This window comes from Pezoporus flaviventris, unplaced genomic scaffold (genome assembly GCF_033815535.1).
Source record: "Pezoporus flaviventris isolate CSIRO_AGI_PZ_B2104156 unplaced genomic scaffold, CSIRO_AGI_Pfla_v1 ptg000047l, whole genome shotgun sequence".
Lineage (NCBI taxonomy): Eukaryota > Metazoa > Chordata > Aves > Psittaciformes > Psittacidae > Pezoporus > Pezoporus flaviventris.
In genome coordinates, this window is record NW_026892595.1 from 16,433,540 (window position 1) to 16,458,761 (window position 25,222).

Here is a 25,222-nt window from a genome sequence, read left to right on the forward strand (position 1 = left end):
TGCCTCTCCTGCTCCATATTATAAATTCAGGGATAATGGTTAACTACTTCATGAGTGTTGCAAAGATTAACTGGTTAATGTTTATTAAGTATTCCAAAGATTTAGAATTTGCTTTCGTTATAAAGGCATGACAACCTTGAAGAAAGCCAAGGACAAACACAAGAAGAAAGATTTCTTGGATGTAAGTTATGGCTGGAAATGGGCTTCAAGAAAGAGCTGAAAGGGTACAGTGGCCTACTGGAACCAGCTTGGCAGGAGCCCCAATCCAAGACTTGTACATATAGCTTTGCAATGCTGTTATAGCATTGTACGAATTGTCAAAATAGGGATGAGAATCTTACTGATGCCTTAGCACACCTAAATCAAAAGTAGGGAACAAGACAATTGTTTTTTTTGACAGCACTCAGCAGATCGCGTTGTTCTACATATTCACTGTAGCAATTCATTTGCAATTCTATTATGCTGAATTAAAAAATCCATAGCTCTTGAGCCAAGAGCATTACAAGGGAAACAGGCACTTCATCCTACAGACAAGCCATAGTGAAGAGGTCTTGCAAGAGGAGCCAAGTGCACAAGACCTTTTGTTTTCACGAAAAGCATGAGAAATTTGCTGACAGCACCAGACTAGGGGAACTACTGCTCATTCCCTTCCACTCACATGGTCCATCAACTTTCTCCTTTCTTTTCTTTTACAAGTAGTGTTTACTTTAAAAAGCAGAATTCCCTACCTTTTCCTTAACTTCTTTCTTTCCTCCCTTCATGCACCCTGTTTCCCTTTTCTGCCCCATCCCCAGTTCTGACCCTTCTCTCTTTCACTGCACCCCATCCCACTCAGCCATCTCCTCTCCCACCAAACTCACTCTCAGGCCTTGTGGTCCTACTCCACCTCTTTGGGTTGCTGCCTCCCACAGGCCAGGTGATTACCAAGCAAGCTAGGTCAGCAGAAGATGCCACCTATTAGCATTAGCGGCTCATCTCAGATTTCTCATATAACAAACCTTAACAAGTAGTGATAATGCCAAAGATTTTTGCTGTGCCTGCAGTGGTGGGAATGGTCCCACACATCTGAAGAGTCTCTCTGAAGTTCCATGGGCCATAGCCCCTCCAGTTCTGATCAAAATGACACTGATTTACATTAGTGTAAATTAGAGTAAACCTTGCCTTGTTTTTGTTTGAATACTTGACTGGTTCTTAAAAAAGCAGGCATCTTCGACACAATGAGTGAAGAGCCTACTTATTTCTCAGTGTTAGGAAAACAGACAAGAATCAGCTCTGCTTTGGGGATGAGGGTGAGGTTTAGGCATAGAGGGAAAGGTGTAACATGAGAGTCAGTAGTCTTCCTGGGAGGGGGGAAGATTGCCTCCAGTATCTTTTGAAAGTAAAGTGTCACAAATGACGCACGTGACAAATGCAGCTTGTGACATATTCATCATTGCTTCTCAAAAGGGTAACTTGTGACAAGCAAAGAAGTATGCTGTTTATTATGTAAGCCAATCTGGAAAAGAAAACTACATGTCTTCTTGTGTATCTTCACTGCAACCATTCACAGAAAACCTATGAGGATGAAAGTACCTACAACCTAAACTGGAGCACATACGTTTGCGCTTTGCTGAATCAGGCCCTAAAAAAGTAAGTCTTTTGTTTTCCCTATCAACAACAAAATATTTACAAATTATGCAATACAATATCAAATTCTGCATTATTCCAAAATGACAACAAACTGTATCTTCAGAAGGGCAAGTGAGAGAGGATAGGGATCACTATCAAAGGACTTCTGTTTTCTTTTGTTTATTAAATAGCAACTCTATTATTTACTGCAGCTTTGCAAGCTAGTGAGCAGCTGGGTATAACACATTTCCATGCTGTGTAACCTCTCCTTATGCTTCGTTAGATTCCTTATCAGGACCAGAAGAAAAGAAATCTCTCTGTTATGCTTTTCCTGTGGCAAAGGAAAAGACAAGATGATGACTTTCCAGCTCATTTCACTTGTACAACATTCTCATCAATCACCATGGGGTAGGTCTTTGTTATTTTCACTGAAGGACTGTTCTTAGTTTTCTGTCACAATAAAGCATGACTCCAGTAATTAGCAAATCAAGGTTACCTCCACCACATTTGCAAAAGAACAAAATGCAAACATAAGACTAAAGGTACTTCTGAAATATTTTCCAAAGCCCCAGTTTCACAGACATAAACCTAAGTTGAAATAGGTCTAAATTCTCTGCACTGAAATGAAGGTTAAAATCTGAAACACTCAGAGTAGTTGAGGTAAGGAAGCTAAACTAACCATTTCATCAAGAACCAAAAGCTTTCTGCTTGTTTTGCGACTTTCTGCTCCAGAAACCAAGCAAAGAAACTGTGGTTTATATTTGTTTTAAACTCCCTGTCAAGTATGCATCTCTTTGCAGTTTTGGTTCACTATAGCCCACGCAGTTTGGCCTCTATTCCCCTTTTCCTAAGTCTTCAATAAGCCCTATAAACATCAGTAGGAATTACGTGAGCAAACAAAAAACAAGAAAGGGATATATTCTAATCAACACAAAACCCTAATAAAAAATGCTTTCTAAGATGGTTTCTCCTCCTTTAACTTCATGTTTTTATATGTCTTTTCCTTTTTGGTCTCTGTTGCTTCTCACCGAAGGACAGTTATACACAACATACTATTGTAATAACAAGCATATGGCTCAGAGATCATTGTTGACTTTCTCAAGTCTCAAATTAGACACTTTTATTTAAAATACATGAAAGACATCTGTATACTCTTTCATTAAATGCATTTTACATTTGTAACATCCTACGTATTCTCTTGGAACCATTTCCATTAAAATGCCGACTCTGGGTTTGGATAGCAAGCATTTCCTTTGTAACACTGAGGGAGGAGTATGTTACTGTCAAAACTTCTCTCTAAAAAGTCCTTGCTAAAATATTCACCCTGCTTGTCAGAACAGGAATATCTGCAGCTAATTCCAAATGAAAGAATATTTTAGAATGAATCATAAACTAGATGTCAAAAAAAGGCAACACTGCCATTCCAGTATCCCTTCCCTGCTGTAAAACTACACGAAAAATGACTCTGTGTTTGCACGCACAGAATATTGTAACATTTTGGAGCCTTCTGAGATTCCTTAATTGTAGTTATGCAACAGAACTGTCATATCCTAAAACAAAGGACAAACATTCAGCAGCTGAATTTACTGGCTTGGAAATGAAATGCTCTTAAGAGATGGTTAACATGTCTTCTTGATTATTTTTGGCATTTTAAAGTTACAGTGCGATGCTTCCTATTGCACAGACCAAAGAAGTGGGACATTTCAGAAATACTTAGAATTTTTATGGCGGTTTGTAAATTCACATATTTAGCAACACTGAAAACTGCTGAGCAGTAACTTTGTTTGCAATTAAGCCACTAATTTCAATGCGCCCTTTATGGTATAAGACACTGTTCAGTATTAATAGATATAATGTGACATAATGTTATAATTTGCTGGCTTCTAATGAGCTGGCCACAATAGTAAAAAGCAGCTGCTTCTTTTAAGTGGGTATTCTCAAGAGTCATGATTTTCAAAGAAGGCAAATGGGAAAATTCTGTGGCCAGAACAGTTATGGTATTAACGAAAAAAGAAATAAACAAACCAGTCCGTCAAACCTGTGATCCTCCGTAACCCTTTTCCAGGACTGAGTCAGTTTACTGCGATGAGCAACTATGACACACTTTTGTGAATAGTCAGGATTTGGGGTCCAAAGGCACAGACACTGCTTACACGTAAGTTTTGAGGGAAGACTACTTCCTCACTCTGACAAAGCATTTAAACACAAGCAAATGCATGTTTATGACTAATCTGAGACTACAGAAACAATGGTTTCAATTCTTCTTTAACCCTGGAATGTATCAGGTTATAGTATAGGATAACAACCGATTCTCCTGTTAGCTCCTCTAATTCAGTCTTTCAACCCACTTCTAAAGCTGGAGCAATCTGTTTACATAAAATTAAGCAGAAGCTTAAGTGCTCTGATGGAGCAGAGCCTCTGCTCCCTTTGGAGTTTCTTCCTTAAGGTCTACAGTTGAACCGTAAGGTTCAGGTATATATTCCAGCATGAGTTTAAATGTTTTACGTACACTGACATCAGCGGTAATATTGTATAGCTGTAACGATAACAGAGAAGAAGAACCTAAAATACTAATGTTTATGAGTCTTTGGATAAGGCTTCCAACCAAAAAATTACGGACAAATTTGATCTAAGAGCTAAAGCCATCGTAATTTGCTCTTAATTGCAAACTCTGGAGGAAAACAAATGAAAAGCTGCTTGCTAACTGATGCTAATAGCACTGCACGACATGCACCCCTGGAGGAACCCGAAGAAGCCCACAATTACACGACAGAAGAATTTGACCAACAGTTGCGCTCTGGGGTACCGACATGGGCAAATATTACAAAACCATGTCTGTTTTATTAGAACTACAAAAAAATTACTCATTTTAATTTCCAAATATTTTCCCCTGCTGTCGCACCAAGAGCAAGCAACAAACAGCATTTCTGTTATTTTTCTCGCATTTCCATTCTAAATTTTCTGTCTTCTGGCAGCTGACTGCAAGCTTACTAGTAATGTGTGTCGCTGTTTAGACTTATTAAAAAGAAGGATATTCTCAAAATGGAAGAAAGCTCATTTTATCTCACTTTGAAACTTGAGGAACCTGTAACATGAACCATCCACTGATTACAGAGCACTGACATATGAAGGAAGCAGTTGTGTAAACGTGTGAAGTGGCTGTGGGGGGGAAACAGCAGAGCACAGGAGAAGCACAATTTTAGACAAATAATGCTGTTGTAGGATCTGATTATCATGAGTCACGGTTAACAAGGTATTGTGTAAAGGCCAGCCAAAAAGGAGGGCCTATTACAGTGAGTCCTTATACAGTCAAGGGTTTTCATGCAGCCTCTTCCATTAAAAGCTTACAAATAATATGGACAAGACAGACCCCAGGTGGAGAAATGGTGTGACAGTTCCATGACATTACTTTTTAATGGGAGTAGAGTCAGTTAGGAGGGAATAAGCAAAATGGAAAGAGAAGTGATGGACAGAAAAATTCTGGAGGGAGGGAAAGAACCGAAGATTGCTATACATTGTAAATACAGAGTGGAAGTGAGGTGAAAAAATGAAGATGGAAGGGAAGGATGGAGGAAAGGGCTGGGAAAAAAATGCGATTAGCACAGGCAGAGAACACAGAGTTAAAATCACTGAAAGCTCTCTGAGTGTCAGAGGTTTTAGCTTTGGTTGCTCCAGCAGCTGAGGGTAGCTGGCTGATGCCACTGGCTGGAGCTTCTCTGCCCTTTTGTCCCTGACAGCCAGAGGGTGGGAAGCTGGAAGGAACCATGTGTGTTCTGATATCTGCAAGGGCAGGTGGGATGGGGGGTCTCCAGGTGACTCTGATCTGACACACTAGGTAGGACAGAGAGGCGAGGCCTCAGCTGCGTCCCATTTTATTCCTTCCCTGTAACAGCCCTCATTCCAGCTTGGCTGTATCTGATAATGAGCTGAAACATAAGCCTATAGGATGGACTCTAGGAATCAGCAGAAATACATGTGTGCGTATTATACACGTGTATGTGTATGTGCAGTACGCCTTCACGTGTACACATATAAAATAAATAATCTACACCAAAGCACTCCCTAGACACAGGAGGAGAATCGGTGCTATCCCTTCTGTGTTCTTGAACTGTTGATTATTCTCTAAGCATCTGAGTTGCCAGTTCTGGCCTCTTTTGGCTCACATCTATTTTGAGATCATGAACTTCATAGACAGTGGAGTGATGACCATCAGGGTTCCCATTCACTTTCTCCCACTTGCTCAAATAGCAACATTCTTTCTGCAAATATGCCAGAGGACTTTTACAATAATTGTATGTATATATGTATGTCTTTATGTACCTACATATATATAAATAATTTTTAAATTCTTAAAGCTAATTTTAAGTCGTAGATATGTGAACATGCAATACAAAACAATTCCACCCCATCCATTTGCACGGGACGTTGTTCTCTGGCATAAGCTAAATACATCTGTTACAAAGGAAAAGAAACAAACTCAACATATCTTGATTAAATCAGTGTGCCAATAAAGTAACATGCTTCAAATTAATTTTTACTGCGGGATGAAATAACCTGCCTATTCACTGGCATATAAGCAGTGCATGTAGCTAGTGTAAGAGTATTAAATTTCTCTTGGGGTGGAATAGAGAAAACAGTTTTATAACACATAACTTGTTTACTATATTATCTTCTATCAGCGATGAGTTGTCTGTGGCAAACTTCTTAATTATTTTACACTACAGCTGGATATATGCTGTGAATAAATATGGACACTATGTGAATATTCTAGTATAGAGAATCTGAGCTGCAGTAACTTGGCTGAGTTGGCTGAGATGGGAAATTGAGTTGGCTATCCTGGTGCAATGCTTCTTGTCCCAGATCAACTGAGTTCAACCCTTAGAATCTAGAGTTCAACAAGAAAAAATACATTGGCCAGGTTTCCCAAGTATCTGTCTTGTCACAGTTTGTGTCATTTGGTCTCCCCTTCCACATTAAGTATAAAAGTTCTGAAAAAGGGTGAAGTATAGCTCTGTGGATATGCAGAAGCATAGGTGCCTTATTTTCTTCCAGTGCAGAAACTGGTAAGAAAGTGATTTCTATCTGCCCCCAACTTTTGTTGATCAAGAATGGCTCTTCAAACATCTCCTCTTTATCTCATATATGCTGCAATTCGACTTTCAAATTACTTGTCAAAAATGACATATGGGTTGTAAGAAAAGTTCAGAACATGGGTAAATCCAGACATTTCAGTCTATTGTTCTGCCACCGCTTTACGTACACCATAAGTTGCAACAGCTTTCTCTTAATTGCTTTAACTGTGGCATCTCATCTTTGATGAAGAGAAAGATTCTGAAAGCAAGAGTGATACTTCTGCTGATCGCTGAGGTAGGATTTACTTGCAGAGCAAGTTGTGACTATACACCACCACTGAGACAAAGGAAAGCATCTTGAAAATACTCCCCCTTCCAAGGAGTGGCCACAAGCTCACTGTGGAACAGTACAGCACTGTCTCTGACATGCTGCCTGCCATGTAGACCCACTTTTACACCTGCTTGAGCATTATCCCTACCTCATGATCTCTTTCTTTCTTCAGTGGCATCAATGACTTTTACATAGCAATTGCTACCACACTGATGTTCCAACAGCAAAACTGCAGTGCGACGAACAATCCAAGAGCATCTGCAGAAAATCTGGAGCAGCAGGATCCATAAGCTTTCTTTTTTGTATCACATTAATGTCCAGCTCTGCAGAACTAGCAGAAATTAAATGAGCTGATAGCAACATTTCACTTCCAGTGTTTGTAATACTGGCATTTTGCAATGATTTGATCATAAATCCTGCTCTACCAAAGGCTCAATCTCCATCCCTGCCCACAATTCAGAATCTTTTCAGTTTCTTAATTCCCTTTGACTTTCAGAATAAAGATGATTTCTGGCCCTCCATCTATTGAAAACAATAGCTTCCTTCTGACTTCAGAAAGGATGTGTCCCTTAGAGCTGCCTTGAGAGTTTGGGCCATTGAAACAAAAGTAGGTTGAGATGTCTACTTAGAGTCCTTGTTTGACATCTTTTCACAGTGACATTTCTAATTCAGTGTCACTGTTTTGAAAGGCTAAAATTATTATTTCAGGCAGGTTGCTTTCATGAATTATGCCACAATATTGCTTGACTGTCTTCCAAACTGGAACAACTGAAAAAATGTGAAGCGCTCCAATGATTTTAAATCACTCTAGACAGGACAGAGTAATTGAAAATTATTGGAGTGCCTCACATTTTTATGAGCTCTCAGTTTGCAAGCAATGGAGGTAGTCCTGGGCTATAGCACTGTAAAAACCCAACTACACGTTATCATCAATTTGAATTTGCAGGAATTTGAAGATATTTAACACCACCATAATTAAAATCAGAGGCTGTACACTGACTGTATGGGAAATAAATGACAACACCCACAACAGAGGGAACCACTACCCTTTGGAAAATATCCTCTTTTTAAGGTTTAGTTCCTCTAGAGTTGTCACTTGTGCAGGGCACCTGCTGTCTCTCCTGCAATCCTTCCACGAAGCAGTCCAAACCCTAGCAATACCATAACAGAGAAAAAAAAAAAAAAAAGATTTATCTCACAGTAATATATCAGTTCAGTCCTTTTGTTTTTCATGTCTTTTTAGTGGCAACTCTTTCATTCATAATACAGAGTCCAAACAAAATTTACTGCAAAATATTCCACAAAGAATGAGATCCTCAGCAGCTGTAAATGAGCATCATTTCACTGAAGCTAATGGATTTATACCTCTTAGTATCAGTTTTGGGTCTGATTCATTATTTTTGGACTCTAAATTCCTCACTAAGTTTTGCTTCTCTCTTTACAACAAAAGTACTGACAGGAAAATGTTAGTAACAGCTCTTATTCTTAGTATCTTTCTTATTAATTTGAGTAGGCTCTTTTTTTTTCAGTTACTTCTAACTTTGATGTTGTTAAATATGGCCACACTCTGAAGACTCACAGTACTGGTGAATCTGTTTTCCTGGAATATCTTGTGCTGTTTTCAGAATTGCATGATTGTGTGACATCTGCTCCACATCTCATACGTGATCGAGCGGGTAGGTACAGATGGCTGATGACTCACCTCACAACACCGAACACTGGTTTGCCTTCTGAGAAGCAACATCTTCATATTAATTTTGTAAGAGTCTTGCAAAGATATAACTGGTGTGCCTGGTTTGATAGCAGGTAACGTAAGTTACAGGAAATGCACAGGGATGCAACAGCTATATTTATTCTAGGACTGGGGGTAATACTTTAAAATTCAATGTATGGGTTACTATCAGATAAATCCACAAAAGGAAATTAGGTTCACTGCTGTACTTTCTCAGTTTTAGGCATCTAAATAGCAAAACCTGGATCACCAAATCAGAATGGAGACCTAGGTTTCCTATGCATAGGAGAAACAGAATAATATCCACAGAAGCAATTCAGTAGGAATCAGGAAACGCCAGATAAAAAGATATACCTTTGATTTGTCTGCCCTGTTCCAGGCTGCAGGGGAATACCATGAAGATTCACAGATCATAGACCTGAGTAGAAGGACATTCCCAGCTCTTGTAACATCCCACGACAGATAAAGTATGCACCTGTGCTGTTATTGGAGATGTTTGTTCTGCTCCCTCCTCTGTGGACTGTCACATTGAGACAGGCCCAGCCCAGTTAGCATGTGTCGCTTGGGTAGGCTAAATTTTGATCAGTTGTGAGAAAACTACTGCAAGAAGTCACAGCTTTATTTATAATGACATTACCTTGTAAAGGTAACTTGCTTCATCACTAAAAGGAAAGAAATAGGGTAACAGTTTGGTATCCCCTCTTATTCTTCCAGACTCCTTGGCCAGCAGAACAAGATGACTGGGGGGAACTCCACAGAACAAGACGACTGGGAGGAGCTCCAAAGAGCCATTACTAAACCACTTAATTTACAGCTCTATATACCAAGTCATCATATGCAAATTTAAAACTAAGTACTGTTATATACCTTGAAATAGCTTAAATCAAAAATCATCAACTTGATTGCATGCACATGATTTCCATATTAAAAATGTAATTAGCGTTTTAACAAACATATCCAAATCCTTCAGGATCAAAAACCCCATGCCAGCCTCACAAGCATCACCTCAAAATGCGACCACCCAGCTTAAGTATGCTTCAGTCCCAAAGACCAACACATCAGAATGCTTTAGTGGCCTGTTAACATTTTTGTTTAAGACTTTCTGTGGCAGTGGTGTCATTCCCATTTCTTTACCCTTATGTCAACTAACAGAAGTTCCTAATGAGCCAAGTCTCTCGGATGCTCAACTGCTAATGCCATTAACATTACCAATGACCTGTGCATGACTAACAGCTGTGTCCTGAGGAAACTGAACTCATACCTTCCATTTCCACATAAACTGCCCTAATGAGTGTCCCAGGAAGAAAAGAAGGGAGGATACGATGGCTAGAGAGGAAAGAAGGAAGACGTTGTCATTGCCGATTCTGATTCATGCCATGTGGAACATACATTAACAAGATCTAACAGAGGAAGCCAGCAAGGGTGAGAAAGACTATAACCCAGTAGCTATAAGGACATATTAATCAGATTAAGGACTTGGCCACAGTTCCCTTTTAAAGGTGAATGGCATGTCCATGGGTATTTGGAGTCCTGTTCTTCATCCCTCTAGTATACTCCATGAAAAAATAGTGGAAGTGCTTCAGCAAAAAAGATTTAAAATACCACAGTCCAGAATAACCTGGAACTCAGTAGCCAGCTTTATAACCAAAGAAATGGATTACGGCTACAGGCAACAGGGAGAGGAAGTGAGCATGTCTGCACTACATCCTAGGTAAGTATTCCCACTAGCAGGCAATGCCTCAAAGGGCAACTGCCCCTCTTCTATCACTTCATGGGCACCTGGGGATATGTTCCTAAAATACACTGTATGGTGACTCCCACTGCAGGACTTTAGATATTAGAAAGCATTGCTGAGCAGCATTAAGACAAAAGCTTTAGTTACGTTCAAATGATGGATATGGTTAGTTTCTCTGAACAGCTAAAGTCCGACTACTATCTGCTAAACATAAAGCAAATCCTTAAAATGGTACTGATGTCACTTATATTCCTTGACAGTTGGTAATTAAAATCCCCGCATGCCCCAAACCAGCAAAAGCTAAGTCTCCCTCCCCCAAATGCTATGTAATGATGGTAATTAATTCTCACAGAAAAGATCTTTTGGGGCTGATACTTCTCTCATAGTAATTTTTTGTCATTCAAGTTCTACTAACAACTGTTGAGTTTACACCATGGTGCCAAAGAGGTATATTAGATCCTTCAAGCTATCCAGAGCTTATACGGCTCATTTGGCACCTCTTTGTTGCTGACACATGCAGAACTTTAACAGATGGTCTTACAATACTGGCAGTTGTTTTGTACTGTGCTAGTGGTGAGGGGAAATACTCTACACAAATTGTCTGCAATTCTGGAAAATAAATGAAGTACAAATCCATATTAACCTCAAAAGCCAAACTATAAAAAGTCAGATTAGTCATTTAATGATGTATGTGCTCTGGGTTAAATGCTCAGCTGCTGCAAAATGGCAATATTTCCCTGCAGCCAGGAGAACTATACTTTGCTTCAGTTTCTATCAGGAATATCCATAAAGACTGTATCATTAGAAAGGCATTGAAATGTATTAGGAATAAGCCTTGAAACCCTTCCTCATGTGATCAGCCCTGAGTATCAGCTAAAGTACCTCCATAAACTGCATATTTTCACATAAAAAGTGAAGCAACATGATGCAACTTAGGTTAATCAAATCTCTCTTTTTTTCCCCTGTGCCAAACAGAATTCAAGAAATGTACATCAGCTACTGTGCAAATGTTGAAATCAACAGCAACGACGGCTTAAACAGCAATTTTATGTTTTTCCTCAGACATTTAAAAGGAGCGGTATGTACCACAAGCTGAATTTTACACTCACTCATTTGGGTTGAACTAGGCAACTGTGCGTGCTGAACAGTGCTTTCCAAAAGTAAACCAAACCATTTCCCTCACTAGTGTTTCACCTCCACGAAATGTATGTTCGTAATTATGTTTTACAGTCTACTAGTGCAAATTTATAACAGGCTTTTAGAAAATCACAGATGTTTTAGTCCTATCATCACCTCTTCTATTCCCTTTAAATGAAACATAGCTTGAATGATACTTAAAACTGACATTTCAGAGGCCTGGTCATTCAGTTCCCATCTATTTTAATGTATATATTTAGATGGTATGTCAGTCACCTTGTATGTTATTTCCATAATGGCAGTTACACTGAGACACAGTTCCCTAAGGTAGTTTTAAAGCCGTAAAAGGAAGTAGAGCCCTAAAAGCATTATCACAGAAGAGTCCTTCAAATGCAAGAGGCGTGTTCCAATCCTCTGCTCGGACTGAATCACAGCTGTATACATTTTTTTTTTATTTTATCCATTAAGGTTGCTTTAGAAACCATGGTTGCCGGAACTGGCTGATATTACACATCTGTGACTTTGATACAAATGAAATAATCTTCATCAGTTTTATGCCTCATTTTATACTGAAAGATCAAACAACAGCAAAGTTTGGAGCTGTTAACAAAAAAGTAATAAAATACTAAAACAACGAAATTTCAGATAGGTTTCATGTTTTCTTTTCCTCCCTCAGGACTTTTGCCAGATGACACAACGTATTTCCTCGAAGTACTTTCACAAATGCAAGATTATCTGAAAGCATAAATTATTTCTCCTCATGAAAAAAAGAAAATCAAAAGAAATGTTAAGCAGACAGTCCCAAGGTAGGAACATCAATCCCTCTTTCTCTTCCCAGGCACAAACATTTTGTCAAATATTTCAAGGTATGATCCTCAATGTAGCACTTTGCTGGAAATTCCTGGGAGAGAAGAGGGGTTGGTATACATATTTTAGTACAAATAATGCAAGCACATCCTATCCCGGGAATAAGTCCTCCCTTACAGATGCAGAATATGAAGCAACACGATGGGAAAACTTAGTAACTTCCAGTTACTGAGTGCCTTCCCAGCTTCTACAACAAAGGTCATGGGCACCCCCTTCCTTAAGCCCATGCTCTGCAGAGCTCACCACAGATCCATTTATAGGTGAGCATTTCCTGCTCTTGGAACATACAGAAACCTTTCTGGCAAGAGGGACACGAAATTAAAGGAATCTCTTGGGGAAAAGACAGAAGGAAGGTGATAGGAGCACAGGATTTATTTTATCCATTCTAATAACATTCAGCACTTTGCCAGACACCTTCTAGGGAAGGCTCAAGTAGCCTTGGACTAAACAATAATGAAACCATCTGTCTACAGCTGCAATTAAAGGTCATTCTTAATGATCTGGAATGCTGTACTTGGTAAAACAGTAGGGATTCAGGAGATTTATAAATCTAAAAGAGAAAAAAACCCAAACAAAACACAAGTGCAACACTTCCACAAGGAGATTACATCTGTTGGTGAATACAGATCTTCACACTGCAATTCATGTCCCAAGCTGGGCATTACTCAATTTTGATATAACAAAATCCTACGGAATCAGAACACAGTTAGTCTTTGTGATTTATCTACTTGCCTATCTAATATTTTCTGAAATGATATACAACATTTTTCTTCTTAAATACCTTTATAGTTTCAGTAGGCACTCCAGGCTCTGGAACTTTATCCAAGTAAGTAGTCAAGTCTTGATCCACGTGTTCAAACACTAACGTTAGTTTGGTCTCTCTGTCTGTTCGTGACACAGTGCACACGTCAAACAATCTGAGAAGAGGAGAGGAAGAGGTAAGCACACAGGAACCAGTGTAGACATCCGTACCTTGCAGCTCATACATGTCTATTTAAATTTTGTACAGTATATAGAATCATAGAATGGTTTGGGTTTGAAAGGACCTTAAGATCATCTAGTTCTAACCCCCCTGCCATGGGCAGGACAGCCCTGCCATGGGCAGTATAGGATGGCAAAAAGAGCTTTCCAAAGATAGAGCAATCTTTGAGCTCTCGATCATCAGATAACTACTGATACACCAACAATATCTCTCTTTCATGCGTGGATTCTGAAATACAGTTAAAGATTAAAAATTCATCAGCTGTTCAAAGTCAAATAATTACCTGAAAAAAATTCTTTCTGGTACAGCAACTAGAGTTAATACACAAAATTACATGATATTTATCCACATTCTATGCTGCAGCACTTAAGAGTCACTTTAAAAAAGAATAGTGAGAAACATGTTTGAGATACGGGGTGTTTGCATGCACCTTCTTCCCACATAACTCCCATGCTCACCATTACACCACTTTGTATCTCCTTTGGCAGGAACAGAACATTTTTGCTGATTACTCATGCAAGTTCCTGGATGCAAGGAATACCTTCAGTCAGGATGCAGTCTGGAGAAAAACTTTGTGCACAAGATGCCACTGCTGAGAAAGATTTCCTCTCTCATCACTTTCTGTCATTCTTTTGCTAAAATTTCGCTATCATTTTACCTTGTTGCACAACATCAGACTAATTTGCAAAGCTCTTCATAATGTCACATTCCTGTCTGATTACTCTATTTTCTATTGTTTTCTCTATTTAATTAGGATTTCTCTCATCTTCTCCACCTCACCTACAGTCCCAGCTTTAATCACTGTTTTATCTTTTTCACAAATGTCTGCCCATCCTGTTGTGCTTGACACCTTACTCATACCAGTGACTTTCACCATCCTTCCTTAAGTCCCACTTCTTCAAAATCACAGTCGGAAACCATCTCACAGATGGAAGGATGCTGTTGCCCCCTCACATACTTTACTCATGTGTTTATTCATTTAGTTTTAAATTGTACAGACCAGATTTCCCTTCTCTCTGAAGCAAGGCAGAAAATCAATTGCTACTTTAATTACATGACAGTTGATCTAAAAAATGGATGAATACAGTCACCAAGAAAAAAAGTCTATACAGTTAAACTGAAAAACTTAACCATCGATAACAAACCAAAGTAGTGTTTATACTACTGCTTATTTTGGTCAACATCACAGCAGTTACGATGCCTTATTACATGTATTTTTCAACCTCTTCCTTAGAATAACTGCTTCCTTATTTTGTGCAAACTGCAGGATTTCTGATCAAACAGTATTTTTATTTTTTGCTGAAGGACTTGAGGCTTTTTAAACAGGATCTGTTTATACGCAGGATCTGTAGACAACAGATCACGCGCAAAAGCCTTGAGGGTCACTGCTTTTCAAAGAGGACATCTGACGAACAGACAAGGAGAACACTTTCTAGTGAGTTTTTACTTCTTACCTTAAATCTCAAAACATTTCACAAGAGAAGGGAAAAAGTGGCACAACTGTCTGTGAAGACTGTAATCCAGGTTTAAGAGAGCAGTATGTTCACTTGAGATGATAGAGATTTAACATGTTAAGGCCATGGCTCCACTTTAACAGCATTTCTGAAATAATCCGTGGTCAGACACTTAAAAATTGTTTATTAGCTACCGAGTTTTGCGCATGGATGAATGTGCGCTCCTTTTAGCTTGAAGAGATTTTTCAGTGGGAACCGGAGTTACAAAATATGGAGGGACTGCCACCCTACCTCCAGGGTACCGTTTTTGACTAGAAGACAAATCTGTACTTAATCTGTAATCATCATATGAACAAATATTAATTAAATTATTATGGTAACACAGCGACTGTAACAGCAAATGTCTCGGCACATTTCTCATAAAGACAAATACCGTCCTCTTTACTATTCCCTTAATGGGGTGTACACAGAAGATAGATGTCCTGTACACAGTAAATCAGTTTTGTGAAAAGTCACAAACCTTCCTGAAAAGTGCAATTTGCTGGTATTTGGCTGGAGGTTAATAATCTGCAATATATTTATATAAATCAATGTGGAATGTAGCCGGACTGCCTATAACCCCAACACATGCAAATAGAGAGGAGCCAGACAGGTCTGAACATCTGAACATAAACACTGGAAAATATTTCCAACTGTATGATTCCTTTGTGTTGACCTATATTTACCTAAAAATGTTCTAAAACACCTTTTTTTGCCAGGTATTTAATACACTGGCAGGATTATCTTTTCAACTATAGCAGAATTATAATTCAAGAAAAGAAGGAAAAAAGATTTCACTGTATAGAATAGAGAAGGAACATGTAATTTCCAACTCATTGTGGAGGGAAATGCTGATTCTCTGTTTAATTCTTCTGTATGTGGCTTATTTTGATTCTGGCATTTTCTGGCACAGCAAAATAAAGAACTCAGAGGAGTGCAACTCTAGTCATTAAGTAATAATTTTATCACTGAGTAATAATATTATCTTTCCTACTTATATACCCTTTATGTGAAACACTAAAAGCTTTACTGTTAATAATAAAAACACCAGATCCTGCATGAGGCTGGGTGGAAGCACATTGTGATTACTCACAAAAAAATACAGCTTCTGCCTCAGAAAGACAATAATTTAAAGCACAGTTTGTATGAATCTGCAATGTTACAAAAAACAACATCCGGCACTGCCCATGCTCAGCATTTTGCAAACAGAAAGACACAGCCTATTTATTTAGTACTTTCCACAGTAATAAAAATACTTTTAATGAATTATATTCTTTCATATCCACTGTGAGAAAATAATCCATGAAGTTGTCTTCTTTACCTGGAACATCTCTGCTGTCTACAGTGAACAACTCTCAAGGTACTTCCTCATGATTTTCTGTACGTGACAGGTTAGTTTTTGCATGTGATTGCCCCTCCGGAACAGGCAACAGCAAAAGGCCTCTGATTTAAATAGTTACTATGTGGACGCTGTCCTAAGTGAAGTAAATGTACCTCAATTAACACATGATTTCCATACTGAACACTTTGTAAACGCAAGCCCTGCCCTTCTATTGTACTTACAAAAGAAGCGTTTGAATTATTTGATTAAAGTCAGATCGCTATGGGAAATCCTGCAAGTATTTAACAAGATGTTTGGCTGGGAGTCATACACCGCCTGATGTGTGGATCTGAACTGGAACATTGTTGAACAGACACTTAGGGAGTACCTGTGTTCTAATGCAGACATTTTTCCAAGTTAATGGAAAGTAAAAAGTTACAAGTAAAAAAAAATTATCAGCTACAAATCTATGTCTCTCTTTTACGTGTCCAGCGTCCAGTGCCTAGTGGATCTTACTGTAACCTAGCAGCATACCTGCCTTCATACAAAAATACTCTGTTTTTTTTGAAAGCAGAAAACTAGATGATGCATGTTAAAGTCTCCATAGCTTTTTACAACAAGTAATTCGACAAATACAACCTCAGTTTATCTTAATTTTACAATATACAGGCTGAAGGCGTAATTTTTTATAAGAAGACACAGTTATGCCAATTTCTGTGAAAACTATTGCATCTACTGACTGGAACTAATTTGGTAACTGCTTCTGGAAAGTCCTTAAATGTTACTGTACTTGCTCTTGGGATTCTCTGAGACCTGCTATAAATTTACCCACTTTCACACAGAATAAACAATTTTTTCCTCAGCAAACTTCTTAGATAACAACAACAGAGATCAAACCCATCAGCCCAAGCCACCTGCGAGAAGTAGTAAAAATCAGATGTGAATGTAAGACCTGAAAAACTCTAGGACATAAGTTCTCTTGGCTATTGACAGATGAGTAAATACATCTGGAAAATTAGCTAGATCATAGTCAAAGAGAAGACCAAAGAATCAGATACTTGCTGCCAATGCATCCAAAGGGTGTTATTTTTACTGCAGTAGGACTAATCCAACATGAACACATATCCCTCTACTTTGCTGGTCACTCACAGCGCTGAACAAAAACACACACTTTATGCTCTAAAGTTACATATGGATTTACTTCCGTTTTCTCGGGAACAGTGTCTTCCTAGCAAGAGTTGCTTCCTGGTTTATGTGTGACGGAGAAAGAGAATTAGAACCACTGATTTATGAGTAGGAGAAATGTTTTAAGATGACTGTGATGTGGTAAGCAGTGGCACAGTAATATGCTAAAGCTTTAAGATTTCTAAGTCTGGATAGAGACTGAGATAGAAGGAGTCTGGTGGTCTCAACCTAACTCCGAAAGGTATTTATCCACATGACAGAAAACCAGCATAGAATTTATGTATGATTGACAGCATTTACCCAACCACCACAAGATTGGGACACCAAGACTGTCACAGGTTGTGATTGAGTTTTATTGACAAACACATGAGGAGGAGCCTGAACAGGTTCTGTTTTCACTGCCTTTGGCTCAGGTTAATCCTGTGAGTCGTAATTTCCAAGGGCACAGAAAATTTTAGCCTCTCATACCTACAAGCATTGAAGAGTATCAGTCAGGCATCCTCTGAGTCCAAATTTCAGCAGCAGCCTTAGACTCTTCTGTTCTGTGGAAGCCACACAGCGGCAAGCCCTTCTTTCACCCCAACTTCCTAAACTATGTAGTCCTTGAAAAAAGACCCAGGTTTCCCTGTACTTCTTATATTAACTACCATCTCCTTTCTTGTTTTTGAAGAGGAAAAGAGACTCTACTAACAGAAACCAGACTCTACTTGGAATCACATATACTCAATGTATTGTAATAAAGGGGTCATATTTCAGGTGAAGAAGACAATAACTGGGCAAGTGCAGTGGAACATATGAATTACGAGAATCATTTTCCACATAGCAAAACAGGAAATAGAACTTCACACTCTAAAACATATGACAGAACTCCTTCCCTTTGTTCAGGACATGCTGCTTTGTCTCACCTTAATCAGCAATCACCTACTCCTCCATGTCTCTGAAAGCTGGTATTTCAGACACAGATTTTTCTTGCTCAAAGGAGTTCTAGCGAAGGACTTTTAGATGAAAAATAGTGCATGCAGATGAACAAGCCACTACATTTGAGTAGCTCACATTTAAGTGCATTTTTGGGCAGTAACATTTGTAAAACCATGTAGTAATGCAAGACCTACGTTCCATTCTCAAAAGCATGCGGAATCTTCAGGAGCTTCCCGATGTGCTTGTCATGCCAGCTGCAGCTGCACCAGTGTTCATCAATACTTAGGCTATGCCTCTCTTCTTGTCTTCAGAAGAAACTTCTTTCAGGCAAATAGCAGAAAAGGGCAGAACAGAACATCAGATAAAATAAATGAATTTATCTAGGACAAGCAGATATTATGCAGATAGATGTTTCCAACTCTGCAGTCACTCATTCATTATCTGCTGGGCACAGAGCTACCACAAAGAAGCAACTGCATGATGAAAGCAAGTCAGCAGAAAGTCCTGTCCTGGAGACCTACACCAGCAGAGCCCAGTCAATATTCTTGCTTATAGCCCACTCACTCACCAGGGAGCTTTAAGGGAAGGAAGGGGACATTAGGATGACAAGGCAATCGTTCATCTGCAAGCTGAGCTTTGTGCAGTAATTTTTTCCAGTCTCTCTCCCTTTCTGACTTGGAAAAATTAGTTAAAATACTCAGCTGTATAAAAGAGGTTTTTGTTCTTTAAGTGTGTGTGAGGAAGAGAGACAGAGAAAGTGACAGAGAGAAATAGATGCTCTTGAAAGTGAAGCAAATAGCACTGGCTAAAGTCCGATAGTGTGGGCTGACTGGACAAGCTTTCAACACTCAGTACCGACTACAGCCCTGACCTGCAACACCCCTGCTCTCCTGCGCTGGGCCCCACTCAAGCAACGACGAGTCCTGGTGCCAGACTGAATGGTTTTGTGATGCAGACAAATGTCTGCTCCGATGAAACCACCAAAGCTAATTTTCATTTTCAAAAGAAGCCAAGATTTGTGCCCAAAAGATGAAAAGGCCAAGTACATGTACTCACTGTGCCACCCAAGTCACTAAAAATGCAGTTGTTAGAGCTTTACTTTAAGGAAAAATACGCCTGACAAGACGTTCTCTGCACCTCTCTGTTTATAGTAGCATGCTGTCTTTTTTAGCCTTCACACTGCCATTTCTTGTTCACCTTTGCAAATGGAGATTATTTTTAATAGGCAATGACCAGAAATGGATCTGGGAAGTCTCTGTAATTCAAACAATATCCTGCCTTGCAGAACTTCACTTTCAGGACTTGTCCTACAGTTCACCAGTTTTTTAAATACTTAAACTTCTCACCAGTCCATTAACAGCTTCATCTCACTGCAACTGATTTTAAATCCAAACTGGCCACACACTGAACAATTGCCATTACTGAGGGAAAATACCAGCCTGGCGGTGCCTATGCTTACTCGTATGTGCTGCTGCGCTTGAATAGACAGTCAGATTCTCTCTGTGAGGGACAGGCCAAGTCACCCCCAAATCAGAAAAATAACGTGGCCTGTTATGAAGACAGTTGCTGACAGATTGTTTAGGATCAGCAATAGCTGTCTGACCTATTCATAGTGCTCTCATGTGATCCTCGAGCAAGCAAATGTACACTGCCTTTCAGAGTCATGTATGCTGCTGTTACACAGTACTGAGAGCTTCCAGTAGGCTTCCATCAGCTCCCAGTTCGCAGTACAAATTAAAGATGCTCCGATTCATCGGCAGTGCACGTGCATCTTATTATTAAGTGTTCTAGATTTTCTGTGGAATACCTTCCCCAGGGAAAGCCGCCTTTCTTTTTGTATTCTCTAAATTGCTCAATATGTAAATAGAACTTATGTCTGAATATTGATTTTGTTTAATTCAAATGGAGGGAGCACAGAAGTTGTTCTGGACTCCCAGCTGTACCTGGTGCAAGACGATATACAACAAAATCCAGTCTTTACTCATGTGTTACTCACAGTCAAACTGATTATTACACACTCCACATTTCAGTTTACATTTTGTATTCATGCTTGTCCCAAACCTACAGGATCTAAAAGTTGATCACCTTTTTTCCTAGATTTAAATAAAATTAACAACTCATCTTTGGAAGATTTTACAACGACATAAGTTATCATTCATTCTTTAGTAGCTTATCTACTTACACTTGAGACTTAACACTGATGCCAACATATAAAAAATAACAAAGAAAGTAATATCCCTAAACTCCATATTAAACATATTCACAGCAAAACCTGAAATGTCCTTTTTGATACTCTGTACCAACCCATGTAATTTTTTAAATCCCTGCAATGTCACAGTAGTTCCTGAGGTGTTTAATTCAGCATTTTTTAAGTTATAGGTAATTCCAATACAAATTTGAGTCCAAGCTCTTGCTTTTTAGACATGTATGGGGAAACCTAAAAAAACAAGCAGCAGGTACTGTAGAAGATGACAGAAGATGTCTACTGTTTTGACGCTTACCATCAGTTAAGGGACTACTGTTCTTGAATGACCTCCAAGTTGCTCTACAGCCACAATTCTACCAGTGAATGGTGGCTGTACACAAAACCCAGGTTCTGTCTGAATCCAAATTAACCTTCCAGCATACATGAAGCTCTCAGAAATTAAAGTCTGTCTGACTGCTTCTGAAGAGCAAATCTAGTTATCAGAGCCATTGAACCAGTAAGGTAAAGCAGCTTGCTAAACAGTGCAAATACACCTGAGTCCTGATGATTTTGCTACTACTTCCTAAGAAGAAGGGCCAATACTGGCAGCAGCTGCAAGGAACCCAAAGCTGGTATGGTGATGGTGATGAGGAGGGGAGAGAGGGGACTAGATACAAAATGTCTTGCTGCGGTTCTTTTACTGGCATTAACAACAGTTTTGCCTGAGGCCAGCAGAACAAGTCCTGTTGTAGTGATGTGTCAGACACTGACACATTAAAGCCTTGTAAGAAAACACATTTCTACAACATTTCATAGGTAGAGATGGGACAAAATGGTCTACGTTTCTCAAGGAAGGATGAAGAGCTGACATTTAGAAAGGGAAAACTTTCATGGCTCAACTACTGTGAACTACCGTGAACATGCTGTATATCCACGTATTAGCCTTGAGGCAATTTATATATGTGTATATGCAGAGGTAAAACACAGCAGAACAATGCATGGTTCACTGTCACACCTGTTTGTTTATATTTGGGTTTACTATTATGTATCGTTTCTTAAGTACAATGTTCTTGGTTCTCTAGATGACATTATAACAAAGAAAACCTTTGGTAAGAGAATGAAACAACCACCACTCTGGGAAATCAGGTGCAAACCTCCTACAGGGTCTGTTTGTTTATTGCTATGACAGCATGGTCAGTTGACATAACACAAGTATGTTATTGATAAAACATCCCTATTTTATGAAATGTTTTTAGATCTGTCAGTACAAAAAGGCAATTCTGGAGTTAGGGTAGTAGCGTGCAGAAAAAGCCTGTCAGAGGTCTTGATCTTGCACAATCCACTAGCCCTGAACTACCAAAGAACTTACGCTGTGCTTAACTTCCAGCATGCAAATAACCTAAGTGACTTCTAAGGAAGTATACATCATCTGAAGCTCTGCCTCCCTTGTATGCCTGGTATCTTTCAGAGACAAAAGCAGAGAAGAAAAAAAAAATCATTCATTGTCTGTGTCACATGGAACAAAAAGACAAAAAGACAAAAAAAGGACATTTTTCTCTTTGTTATACTCAGCCAGTCATTACCTGCACAGAGTAATGTAAATCCCTGTATGTCATTTAAACCCCTATGTACTATGGTAGCTGGTGCTTTTGGCACCTGGTCTAGCATCTCTTACCCATGCAGTGAAAGCTCTACAACTTGGGGTCCTCTCAAGTACAACATGTGAGCTCCTCTTTTGCACCTCAGGTTTCTCTTTCCTAACTTTTTAATTAACTTCAGGACTCAAGTTAATTCTTGAATATGACCATACACCTCTGAAAATGGTGCTCATGATTTATTCCAAAGAGTCCACCACAAGATTTGTTTTAACTTGAATTCTAAAATTATACAAATGTGAACCACTGCTTTCCCAGTCTTTACCTGAGGGACTAGAAAACAGCAATGGATATGAACTGCTCTTGTTATCTTTTACAAATGCAAACAGCAATTTAACACCAGATATTTAAACCACAGGAAAGTAACTTCAAAAAAAGGTCTAAATCTGTTGAAAGAATCTGTTTATAGATTCACTAGAATGGCTCAACATTTCCTGAAAAAGGACCAGACACATCTACCCACTTCCAATGCAAGCAGAGTGGTTAGGAAGCGAACGCCACCATCAGCAACAGACCAAGTGAAAATCCAAAATGTGTCTTACATTTTGTGCGTTGATTTCCACACATGCTTCCCCCACATGAGGTTAAAAAACATAAAAATGGACACACAGTTCACAGTGCTTTTCTGCTACTCTCTATATGGGTAATGATGCTGATCAGGCTTTGATGCCAGATGTACTCCCAAGAAGCCCATGTGCCATGATGCCAGGGCACCAATAAATTCCGACAAAGGGAATTCCTCCATTCACTTCAGCAAAACCTGGAGGGGAGCACAGTGAACTCAACTGACCTCCCAGTGGCACTGTACCGTGTCCTGTTGCCACCATTCAATGTATTACAAATCACACCCCATACATCCAAAAGTAAATAGCACTCAGGTAAGTTCCCAAAATCAGAAGACAGAGGCAATTGTTCACAAGAGTAAGCAAAACAAACAGGATTTGGCCAGGTTTTGGGAGGCACGCAGATTTATGCACCTAAACGTTGCACTCCTCTTTACATGTTGCATTCTAAAAGAAAAACTCAGTGGTTGCAAGTCATATGTAACTTTACAAGATAAAAGAAAACAGCGAGGGGTATTTATTCTAAAACCAAAACATCAAAACTAAGGGAATACACGCTCGGCTGCTGGAAAGGGTGATTTCTGCCATGGCCGTGTGCATGGTGGATTTTCCCTCCTCTCTGGATCAGGCTGAATCCGGGCCTGAGACAAACTTATGTTCTTGGTCCTCATGTTTCCAACGTATCAGGTTGGTGTAGCTCTCCTTGGGAAATGGAAAACTTCAGAGAATGATCAACTTCAGAGAATGATCAAACCCATACTTGGTTTGCTTGGTTGGATCCCAGGTTACGTTCAATTGATTTCTGAAGATATTTAAAAATATTATTTCTCATGAGGAACTTAAAATGAGAGAAGTCAAAACTAAAAGAGACTGAAAACTTCTCAGCCCCATTCCCTGAACCCTCACAGACCAGGCTCAATCCTAAAAAGATCTGCACACAAGAGCCTCTACCTGAGCCTAATGAAGCCAGTAGTTAACTGGCTTTGGCTCAGGTCCAGAATTTCCTATAATTTGAAAGGGAGTTCGACCTGCAACAAACTTGTAGGATTGAGTTTAATATTCATGTTGTACAGAACAGAAACAAATGGGACTAATATATCTTCAATAGAAATTTACAAGATTTTCCTAGCTTAATAAATTTAGCCAGAGGGCAATTGCCCTTAAACACTCAATACATAAAAGGTTTCCATTAGCATGCAAATTCCTTACACGTTTCATCAGAATTAAAGACATTCCCTCTTACAAGTTTTTGAAAGCGTGGACTTCATGACTGCCCTTTTTCCTGTACAGTCATTCCCATGTGGCCACACAAGCTCCTTGCCTGTCATTTCTGTCTTTTTTAATATTAAATTAATTCATAGCACATACAAAGAAAATTAAAAACCAGCTATTTCTGTAAGATTCCCAGGTGCTTTCATCCTCCAGTTCTTCAGGTGGATGTCTAATACACGTTTCCTCCTTTTCCTGCCTGTTTACATGGCACTGTGAGCTAGCCATTTAAAGATTAATGCACCATAGTGAAGTATTCTGCAGCCTGTACAGCTCTTTTAGTATTTCCTTTAAGCTCTTGCACACACATGTAAAAGAAAACAAATTAAAGATTATTTGCAGAGTTTGGCAATGAAAATGAGGTGTTAGTAACATTTTGAGTTGGCAATAAATTTTATTCGACTGTTTTATTACTTTGGGGCAAAGGCAACTGTTTCTTCTGGGGCATCTTTTAGCAGCACGAAATGAAGGTTTACATTTTAATGTAGGAATAATTTTGAAATAAATGCAGAATCTTGCAAATTGTAGCGTATGTCAGATGTAAATACATGCCAAAACTCTGTTTCGGCTCTTGCAACATCAACTTTCACGTTTCTGAAAGAAATGAGCAAACTATAATAAATCTCACAGAACAAGGTCTGGTTCCTGAAGTACTAAAACATCTTTACATCTAGGCAAATGAAAACAAGCCCATGTACCCAAGCTGTGCAAGCAGGGGACAGCATGCTCTGCGACGTCCAGTGTCAGCCCCTGTGGAGCTGGGGAAGATCGGAGGACGTAATGGCTGAGGCTCCGCAGCGCTAACATGGCTACATGGCTTCCAGCTGGCGCCGAGCACCGGCAGAGCGGGTAGGCATCTGGCTGGGAATGAGGCAGGGCTGGCTCACATCTGCTTGCAAATGCTGCTGGGACTTACAAAGCAGTGGACACAGATTACTTAAAATCATAGAGCAAGCCAGTGACAAAACTGTTGAGCCTTCATTTGTCAGGAATTATCACTTCAGGTCTGTCCTGCTCTTACACCATTTCCTAAGATATCTCTTCTTTCTCACTTCAGAAAAATACTGGGTGAGATGGATATTGTTCTAACCCTTTCTAAGCCACATATGGATTGTTTTATTAGTGTAATTATTTTTATTTCAAGAATAAGCTCGGAGGCATTGAGGGCT

The 25,222-nt window shown here is 39.3% G+C and overlaps 1 protein-coding gene across 2 annotated transcripts in view; it reads right to left on the reverse strand.

The window, feature by feature from the left end:
• Nucleotides 1-25,222, reverse strand: part of CDK6 (cyclin dependent kinase 6) — a 127,569-nt gene that overhangs the window by 85,832 nt on the left and 16,515 nt on the right. For both annotated transcript variants that reach the window (XM_061468490.1, XM_061468491.1), the window contains exon 2: nucleotides 13,264-13,399. In XM_061468490.1, coding sequence (XP_061324474.1) covers nucleotides 13,264-13,399 — 136 coding nt within the window. The remainder of the gene's footprint in view (nucleotides 1-13,263; nucleotides 13,400-25,222) is intronic.